This window comes from Nicotiana tomentosiformis, chromosome 2 (assembly GCF_000390325.3).
Source record: "Nicotiana tomentosiformis chromosome 2, ASM39032v3, whole genome shotgun sequence".
NCBI lineage: Eukaryota > Viridiplantae > Streptophyta > Magnoliopsida > Solanales > Solanaceae > Nicotiana > Nicotiana tomentosiformis.
In genome coordinates this window covers 193,177,485-193,188,481 of record NC_090813.1, presented here as the reverse complement: position 1 = coordinate 193,188,481, position 10,997 = coordinate 193,177,485, and the positions used below count along the sequence as shown (strand labels likewise).

Here is a 10,997-nt window from a genome sequence, read left to right as displayed (position 1 = left end):
TCGAGCTAGGTGATCACTTTCGGGCATCGATGTTCGGGACCTGTATCGACCGATGTTACCTCGGTCGATTCGAACGCCCGGGCTCGATGCCCCTATCTCGAAATTCGCTCGGGGTCTCCATGAAGGTACCCCTCGATTGAAATGCCATCCTCGATCGATCTTCACGACCGAGGATCGGTTTTAACCGTATACAATAGTATATTCTTATCAGGGGCGGACTCACATTGTAGCAAACGGGTTCAATGAATCCGCTTCGTCGAAATTTTTTATTATTTGTAAGTGTTAATTTTATGTGAAATTGTTATATTGCGCAAAATGAACCCACTTGAAACATAATTGAAAGGCGGCTCTGTGTAGGGGTGGACATCGGTCGGTTCGGTTCGATTTTGTAGAAGTTCGGTTCGGTTTATTCGATTTTCGGTTTGTGATTATAATAACCAAAACTGAACCATAATAACTTCGGTTTGGTTCGATTTATTTATATTCAGTTCGGTTTAATCGGTTCGATTTTTGGATTTCAAGCTATGGCAGTTTCTATCGAGGAATAAATTTCAGAAGAGAGGAGCAAATATTTTGTATGCGCCTGTCAATATCTCCCCTCCTTCGTTAGCCTATTTCTTTCTTGTCCTTTCATCACCATATGTCCCTACTCTGAAATATATTGATATGTAATTGGAGAATCGTAACCTAGTTGTTTGAGATAAAACTTTGGGGGAACCGTTTTGCCCTGGTCAGTTTGAGTGATATGTTTATCAATTTTCTTTGGTTTATTGCTTGTTTATCTAGGCTAGTGTTGTTTGATTGTCTAAATGTAAAATGCTTGTATATGCATACTCTCTTTTGGAAAGACCACACACCTTCTCTTGTATAGAAGAATCATATGGGATAAATATGTTGCCTATTTCATCACTGTCTCTTAATATGGGCATTTCAGAATGCACATCATTTCAGAATCATTTTTCAAGATTATACCAAGTGACAGAAGCTATGTTGACGACAAAAAAATAAACAAACGAAAACGAAGTTGTTCCGGTAGTAATACTTAGTGTAGCAATAATTTGGTTTTTCTGTTTAACTGAAAACCGAACCGAACATCAAATTTTTTAAACTATAAATCACAAATTGTTCGAAAAATCAAAATCGAATAAACCAAAATTTTTGATTCGATCGGTATTATGCTTACCCTAGCTCGGTGGTAAAAAGGGGTCATAAAGTAGTGAGTTCGAGCTCAGGTGTGTTCAGAAATCGTCTGGTACCTTTTATATTTTTTAAGCAACGTTAGTTTTTTTTTTTCCTCAGCCACGTCAGTACATTAGAACAATTAGTATGGAAAAGATACTTCTCTATTGACAATAGTGTGATACTTTTATACCTTGTATAACGTGGAGGTCAGTTTCGTATTTTTACTTATTTATTGTTTTAGTAAATTCTCTGTTTATTTTACTTTTATTTTGTTAATGGTGGCTTGGATGGCCAGATTGATTTTATTAGCAGTTAATTAAGAGTAAAACATAAGATTTTAAATTGGAGACTTTAACGGAAATTTTTGAGAAAACTACCCTCTATAGCCCCTTTAAATTTTGTAAAAATTATACGGGGCGCCCTATTTGATCGCCCCCATTTAACCTATACCTAATTTTTAAAAAAGTTTTAACTTATACCCACTTTTTAAACAACTTCAGGCCTCTTTCTCCTCCTCCTTCTTCTTCTTCGGGTGACATTATTCTTTCCTCTAGATGATATATTATTCATATTATTATTCTTCATATAAAGCGAAGCTCTTGGATTCAGAAAACTTGGTTTAATTGATGATTTGTCAGGGAAGCCACTATGGCAAAGTTTTGATTAACCCACTGATATCTTCCTTCCTGGTATGAGGATGGACAACGGGAAGTTCAAGTTGACTGCTTGGAATATTACCCAAAAGGACCCAATGTCATGACCTAATTTTTCCTCCGTGTGACGTCGTGACACACCTAGTCTCTACAACTAGGTAAGCCTAACATTTTGCGGAATAATAAAATAAAAATATAAATTTAACCAGCTATTCAAAAATACACAACAAATCCCAAAATCCGAAACATCGTGAATCACAACTACAGAAGGAAAGATCTAGTGTCTCTATACATCAGAGTCTAACAAGGAAAAATACAGAATATAATGGACATGGGAAAGAGTAGAAGGGGACTCCGAGGTCTGCGGACGCGGCAGATATACCTTGAAGTCTCCAAAACTGTCCCGGCTCACTGATAGTGCGACTGATAAGGTGCATCTGAATCTGCACATGAAAAATATGTGCAGAGAGTAACATGAGTACACCACAATGGTACCCACTAAGTGTCAAGCCTAAACTCGGTCGAGTAGTGACGAGGTCAGGTCAAGGCCCTACCGGAGTAAATATAATAAATTAAACAGTAAAAGATATAAGTAAAATTTACAGTAACAGAGATAAAGAAATTCTCGAAACTTTAACAGTTAAGGGAGCCCTCGGCTCAGAACAAGGTAAACACAATGGGGAATCTCCCAAGATACCGTCCCGTAGTTCCGAATGAATATGCAGTACAGGGGGATCTCCCGAAATACGTCTGTAGTCCCAAAGTAAATACGCAGTGCTGGGGAATCTCCCAGAATACATTCGTAGTCCCAAAATATATATGCAGTGCTGGGGGATCTCCCGGAATACGTCCGTAGTCCCAAAATAAATATGCAAGACAGGGGGGATCTCCCGAAATATGTCCGTAGTTCCAAAATAAATATGCAGTGCCGGGGGATCTCCCGAAATACATCCGTAGTCCCAAAATAAATATTCAAGACAGGGAGAATCTCCCGGAATACTTTTGTAGTCCCAATTTAAATATGCAACGCAAGATGAAATGGCAGGTAAGGCATCGAGTTATACCATTTATACAGAACACAGATAAGGAAAGTAGGGACTTAACTAAGCATGGCACACAAAATATCAGATATGCAGTTAAAACACGTAAGCATGCTTCTCTAGTCTAAGCTGAACAATTAAACGAATTAGTGCAATTTAATAAGGGAAAGACAGATTATGATTTAGAAAGGAGAAACAGGATTTTTGCAATAATAGCCCATGTACGTACTCGTCACCTCACGCACACGGCGCCCACACCTCAATTAATATCAAACATCCTAAGAAAAAAGTCCCCAACACAAGGTTAGGCAAGCCACTTACCTCGAACCGCTCAAATCAACTCGATATCACGTTCTTGCCACGAGTATCCAACTCCAAATGGCCCGAATCCATTCAAATTAATTGCATAATGTAAATATAACTACAAGTAACTAATTTAACTAATTAATTCGAAGCTAAAGCGTGAAATTAGGAAAAACGCCCAAAAAGTCTTCCCGAGCCCACGTCTCGGAATCGGGTAAAATTATAAACTATGAACACCCATTCACTCACGAGCTCACTCGAACAAAAATCATCTAAATCCGACGTCAAATTCTCATTCAAATCTCAGATTTTCAATTGGGGAACCTTTTCCTCCATTTTCAAACATCTACCCTCAAATTCCATAATTAGACGAGGAAAACAATATTGAATTAATGAAATATACACGAATTAGAGTTAAGAATTGTTACCCACTGATTTCCTCTACAAAACCCTTGCAAAATCGCCTTCTCCCGAGCTAAAATTCGAATTGGTGAAAAATGAAGAATGAACCCTCGAATCTGCCTCTTCAACCCAGCGATTTCCGCACCTGCGCTCATAGGGCCACATGTGGTCACTCACCTGCGGAAAAAATCATCGCAGGTGCGAAGGTCACTTATCCGGGTTGGGGCCACATCTGCGGTCCGAATCGGCGCATATGCGCATTTCACTAAGGCAGCCAGGCTCCGTACCTGCGCCCACGCTTCGCATCTGCGGGCTCGCAGGTGCGGTCAAACTTGCGCACCTGCGCTCCATCACTAGCCCCACCAGTTCCGTATCTGCGCACTGTCACCACACCTGCGGCTCGCGCACCTGCGGCATCCCTTCCGCAAGTGCGAAACACCAGAACCAGCAAAGGCACCAGATTTTTCCCCAAGTCCAATTTCATTCCGTTAAGCATCTGAAACACACCTGAGGCCTCCCGAGACCTCAACCAAACCTACCAACCAATCCTATAACACCATACGAACTTAGTCGAGCCTTCAAACCACATCGAACAACACCAAAATCATGAATTAAGCACGGATTCAAGCCTAAGAATTTAGAATTTTCCAAATTCTACAAACGATGTCGAACCACATCAAATCTAGTCCGAATGACCTCAAATTTTACACACAGGTCACAAATGATACTACAAACCTACAACCACTTTCGGAATTCCATTCTGATCTTGATATCAAAATTTTCACTATCGGCCGAAATCGCCGAAAAGTTAACTTTCGTCAATTCAAGCCTAAATCTACTACATACCTCCAAAACACATTCCGGATGCGCTCCTAACCCAAAAATCACTCAACGGAGCTAACGAAGTCAACGGAATTCCATTCTGGATCCATCTTCATGCAATTCCGACTATGTTCCAAACTCTAAGGTTTAATCTCACAACTAGGGACTAAGTGTCCCAAAACTCCCCCAATTCCATAACCAATCACTCCGGCAAATCCCAAAAGCAGAAACAAACGTGGGGAAAGCAGATATTAGGGGATCGGGGCTCTAATTCTCAAAATGACCGGCTGGGTCATTACATCCTCCCCCTCTTAAAACAATCGTTCGTCCTCGAATGAGTATAAAGACATACCTGAAACTGTGAAAAGATGAGGGTACTGGCTGCGCATATCTTGCTCGGTCTCCCAAGTCGCCTCCTCGACCGGCTGACCCCTCCACTGGACCTTTACTGAAGCAATATTCTTTGACTTGAGCTTTCTGACCTGCCTGTCCAAAATGGCTACTGGCTTCTCGACATAAGATAGATCCTTGTCCAATTGGACTGAGCTAAAATCCAATACATGAGTCGGATCACCGCGATACTTCCGAAGCATAGACACGTGGAAAACCGGGTGAACTCCTGCTAGGCTGGGAGGCAAGGCAAGCTCATAAGCAACTTCCCTAACTCGCCGCAATATCTCAAAAGGACCAATGAACCTCGGGCTAAGCTTGCCCTTCTTCCCGAATCTCATGATGCCCTTCATAGGCGATACCCGAAGAAATACCCGCTCACCAACCATAAATGCCAAATCACAAACCTTCTGGTCTGTATAACTCTTCTGCCTGGACTGGGCTGTGCGAAGTCTCTCCTGAATCACCTTCACCTTATCCAGGGCATCCTAGACCAAATCTGTACCCAACAATCGAGCCTCGCCCGGTTCAAACCATCCCACTGGGGACCGACACCGCCTACCATACAAAGCCTCATACAGTGCCATCTGAATGCTGGACTGGTAACTGTTGTTGTAAGCAAACTCTGCAAGTGGCAAGTATTGGTCCCATAACCCTCCGAACTCCATCACACAGGCACGGAGAATATCCTCAAGAATCTGAATCATGAGCTCGGACTGCCCGTCCGTCTGAGGGTGAAAGGTTGTGCTCAGCTCCACCCTAGTACCCAACTCTTGTTGTACGGCTCTCCAAAACCGTGATGTGAACTGCGTACCTCTATCTGAAATGATGGATACTGGGATACCATGAAGGCGGACAATCTCTCTGATATAAATCTCACCCAACCTCTCAGAAGAATAAGTGGTCAACACTGGAATAAAATGAGCTGACTTGGTCAGCCGACCCACGATCACCCAAATAGCATCAAACTTTCTCAAAGTCCGTGGAAGTCCAACTACAATGTCCATGGTGATCCGTTCCCACTTCTACTCTGGGATCTCTAACCTCTGAAGTAATCCACCCGATCTCTGGTGCTCATATTTGACCAGCTGACAGTTGAGACACTTGGCCACAAACCCAACTATATCCTTCTTCATCCTCCTCCACCAGTTGTGTTGTCTCAAATCCTGGTACATCTTCGCGGCACCAGGATGAATGAAGTACCGCGAGCTGTGGGCCTCTTCGAGAATCAACTCCCGAAGCCCATCTACATTGGACACACAGATCCGGCCCTGCATCCTCATCACACCGTCATCACCAATAGTCACATCTCTGGCATCACCTCGCCGAACCCTATCCTGAAGAACTAGAAGATGAGGATCATCATACTGCGCTCCCTGATACGGTCATAAAGTGAAGACCGAGCAACCACACAAGCTAATACTCGTCTAGGCTCTGAAATATCCAATCTCACGAACTGACTGGCTAAGGCCTGAACATCCAAGGCTAAGGGCCTCTCAGCTGCCAGAAGATATGCCAAACTCCCCAAACTCTCTGCCCGGTGACTCAAGGCATCGGCCACTACATTGGCCTTCCTCGGGTGGTCCAATATAGTGATATCATAGTCTTTAAGTAGCTCCAACCACCTCCGCTGACGCAAATTAAGGTCTTTCTGCCCGAGCAAGCTCTGCAAACTCCGGTGATCAGTGTAGATCTCACAAGGAACACCGTACAAATAATGACACCAGATCTTCAAGGCGTGAACAATAGCTGCTAACTCGAGATCATGGATTAGATAATTCTTCTCATGCACCTTCAACTGTCTATACGCGTAGGCAATCACCCTATCGTCCTGCATCAATACCGCTCCAAGGCCAATCCTCAAGGCATCACAATAGACAGTGTAGGACCCCGAACTTGTAGGCAATACTAATACTGGGGCTGTTGTCAAAGCTGTCTTGAGCATCTGAAAGCTCTCCTCACACTCCTTGGTCCACCTGAACGGAGCATCCTTCTGGGTCAGCCTGGTCATAGGTGCTGCAATGGATGAAAATCCCTCCACAAAGCGACGGTAATACCCCGCCAAACCAAGGAAACTACGGATCTCCGTAGCTGATGACGGTCTAGGCCAACTCTGCACTGCCTCCACCTTCTTCGGATCTACCTTGATCCCATCACAAGACACTTTGTGGCCCAAGAATGCCACTGAATCAAGCCAGAATGCATACTTAGAAAATTGTGCATACAACCTCTTCTCCCTCAAAGTCTGAAGCACGGTCCTCAGGTACTGCTCATGATCTTCCCAAGATCGGGAATATACCAGGATGTCATCAATAAACACAATGACGAAGGAATCAAGATAAGGCCGGAACACACTGTGCATCAAATGCATAAAGGTTGTTGGGACATTGGTCAGCCCAAATGACATGACAAGAAACTCATAGTGACCATATCTGGTCCTGAAAGCAGTCTTCGGGATATCCAGCTCCCGAATCTTCAACTGATGATAGCCAGAACGCAAGTCAATCTTGGAAAAACACCCTCGTACCCTGTAACTGATCAAATAAATCATCGATGCGAGGAAAAGGATACATGTTCTTCACTATAACCTTGTTCAACTGCCGATAATTAATACACATACGCATAGAACCATCCTTCTTCTTCACAAATAAGACCGGAGCACCACAAGGTGATACATTGGTCCTGATGAAACCCTTATCAAGCAACTCCTGCAATTGCCCCTTCAACTCCTTCAACTCAGGAGAAGACATACGGTAAGGAGGAATAGATATGGGCTGAGTGACCGGCAACAAATCAATGCCGAAATCAATATCTCTATCGGGCGGCATACCCGGAAGATCAGCTGGAAACACATCAGAGAAGTCCCCCAATACTTGGACTGACTAAACTGTAGGGGTATCAATACTGACATCTCTCACATAGTCCAAATACGCATCACACCCCTTCTCAACCATTCGTTGAGCCTTAAGAAATGAAATGACCCTCCGGGGAGTATACTCTAAGGTACCTCTCCACTCTAATCTCGGTAAGCTTGGCATAGCCAGCATCACGGTCTTAGCGTGACAACCAAAAATAGCATAATGGGGCGACAACTAGTCCATGCCCAAGATAACATCAAAATCTATCATACTGAGTAATAACAAATCGGCTCTGGTCTCAAAACCACTAAGAGCAATCAAACACGACCGATATACGCGGTCCACAATGAGAGAATCTCCCATACATAAACAGGGGAACTCAAAGAATCCCGAGATATCCCCAAATATGGAGCAAAATAAGAAGACACATATGAATACATAGAGCCTGGGTCAAATAATACTGATGCATCCCTATGACAGACAGGGACGATACCTGTGATGACTGAATTTGAAGCAACGGCCTCGAAACGGGCTGGAAGGGCATAGTACCTGGCCTGGCCTTCCCCTCTAGGGCGACCTCGACCTCCCCAACCTCCACCTCGAGCTGGCTGGGGAGGAGGGGTGGCAGCTGGGGCTGGAAGAATGGCCGGAGGACCCGGTGGAGCACGTGGAGGCTGATAAGTCTGTGAAGGTGCACCCCTCCTAGCTCTGGGGCAATCTCTAACCATGTGACGAGTGTCACCACACTCAAAACAACCCCTCGGAAGACGCAGCGGCTGAGACTGACTCGGACCTGGCTTGCTGGACTGGCCGGTAATAGCACCTCGAGCAGGAGGCACACTAGATACTGGCGGTGCATAATAGGGCTCCTGAGGTCTAGGAGGAGTTGGAACACCGCTGGCTGCAGGAAGAGCTGAATGAACAGGGCGACTCACAAAACCCCTACCATAGCATGATGCCGGTGCATGAGCTCCTGATTAATGACCAGTCTCTCGAGACCTCTTGGCCTCCCTCTCCTCTCTGTCCCGGGCGAACATACCCTTCACTCTCCTGGTAATGCTCACTGCCTACTGGTAAGTGATGTCCATCTCCAACTCCCTGGCCATACTGGTCCGAATATTGGGGTGGAGTCTCTCAATGAAGCAACGAACCCTCTCTCTGACTGTAGCAACCAGAGCCGATGCATGGCGAGCTAACTCACTAAAACGGACTGCATACTCCGACACAGTCATAGAACCCTGACGCAGCTGCTCAAACTCTGCGCGCCAAGCATCCCTGAGGCTCTGAGGAACATACTCACGCAAGAACATCTCTGAAAATTGAGTCTAAGTGAGTGAGGCTGCCTCGTCCGGACTACTCAGCTCATAGGTACGCCACTACTGATATGCCTCTCCCCTTAGCTAGAAAGCGATGAAAGAAACCCCACTCGTCTCCACAATTCCCATAGTGCGGAGAATACGATAACACTCCTCAAGAAAATCTAGAGCATTATCTGAAGCTAGTCGCATCATCTGAAGCTAGTCCACTGAAAGTAGGTGGGTGGTACTTCTTGTACCTCTCAAGTCTGAGCTGCTCTGCCTTAGAAGCAGCTACCCTGGTCTCATGCTGAACCGGAGCCACTAGGGGCATAGGAATATACTCTAGGTCATGATCAACCTGGACCCTCTGCTCAGGAGTGCGGGCTGCGGGAGTCTGTGCCCCTCCCCCGACCTGAGATGTAGCGGGAGCTATCGAAAATAGTCCAGCCTGAGCCAGAGTGCTGAACATGCTCATGAACTGAGCTAAAGTCTCCTGGAGGGCTGGAGTAGCAATAGGGATCTCCGGTGCTGGCCCTCCAGCTGGAGCTGCTGGGGGCTCCTCTGACGCAGCTCTCGTATATGCTCGGGCTGCACCGCATGGTCGTCCTCTACCCCGACCCCGGCCTCTAATGGCTCTGACAGGGGGCTCGGGTAACTGATCGTCGGTCCTCCCGGTACGGGTCCTCACAATCTATGAGAAAGAATATAATAGAATTTTAGAATTTTTGATGACAATAACTCGCACGACAAGGAGATCAAAGAAATATGATTGTTCTTAACAGTTACATAGCCTCTCAAAGATAAGTACGGACGTCTCCGCATCGATCCGCGAGACTCTAATAAATCGGTTTGTTAATCACGACACATATGAACCTAGAGCTCTGATACCAACTTGTCACGACCCAATTTTCACTCCGTGTGACGTCGTGATAGCACCTAGTCTCTACAACTAGGTAAGCCTAACATTTTGCGAAATAATGAAATAAAAATAAAAATTTAACCAACTATTCAAAAATACACAACAAATCCCAAAACCCGGAACATCGTGAATCACAACTACAGAAGGATAGATCTAGTGTCTCTATACATCAGAGTCTAACAAGGAAAAATACAGAAGATAATGGACATGGGAAAGAGTAGAAAGGGAATCTGAGGTCTGCGGACGCGGCAGATATACCTTGAAGTCTCCAAAATTGTCCCGGCTCACTGATAGTGCGGCTGATAAGGTGCATCTGGATCTGCACACGAAAAACATGTGCAGAGAGTAGCATGAGTACACCACAATGGTACCCAAAAAGTGCCAAGCCTAACCTCGGTCGAGTAGTGACGAGGTCAGGTCAAGGCCCTAACGGAGTAAATATAATAAATGAAATAGTAAAAGATACAAGTAAATTTTACAGCAACACAGTTAAAGAAACTCTCGAAAATTTAACAGTTAAGGGAGCCCTCGGCTCAGAACAAGGTTAACACAATAGGGAATCTCCCGGGATACTGTCCCGTAGTTCCGAATGAATATGTAGTACAAGGGGATCTCCTGTAATACATCCGTAGTCCCAAAGTAAATATGTAGTACTGGGGGATCTTCCGGAATACGTCCGTAGTCCCAAAGTAAATATGCAGTGCTAGAGGATCTCCCAAAATACGTTCATAGTCCCAAAATAAATATGCAGTGCGGAAGAATCTCCCAGAATACGTTCGTAGTCCCAAAATAAATATGCAAGACAGGGGAGATCTCCCGAAATACGTCTGTAGTCCCAAAGTAAATATGTAGTGCTGGAGGATCTCCCGAAATACGTCCGTAATCCCAAAATAATTATGCAGTGCTGGGGGATCTCCCGGAATACGTCCGTAGTCCCAAAATAAATATGCAAGACAGGGGGGATCTCCCGGAATACGTCTGTAGTCCCAATTTAAATATGCAATGCAAGATGAAATGACAGGTAAGGCATCGAGTTATACCGTTTATACAGAACACGGATAAGGAAAGTAGGGACTTAACTAAGCATGGCACACAGAATGTCAGATAGGCAGTTAAAACACGTAAGCATG

At 44.8% G+C, this 10,997-nt stretch overlaps 1 protein-coding gene across 1 annotated transcript; it reads right to left on the bottom strand.

Moving 5' to 3' along the window:
* Positions 1 to 4,770: 4,770 nt before the first annotated feature.
* LOC138906319 (uncharacterized) lies at positions 4,771 to 7,542 on the bottom strand (the record flags this gene model as incomplete). Its single annotated transcript, XM_070194854.1, has 3 exons — positions 7,320 to 7,542; positions 6,936 to 7,069; positions 4,771 to 5,265 (listed from the first exon to the last, which is right to left on the bottom strand). Coding segments are annotated over exons 1-3 (852 nt in total), but the record flags the coding sequence as incomplete, so codon positions are not given.
* Between the last annotated feature and the right edge of the window lie 3,455 nt (positions 7,543 to 10,997).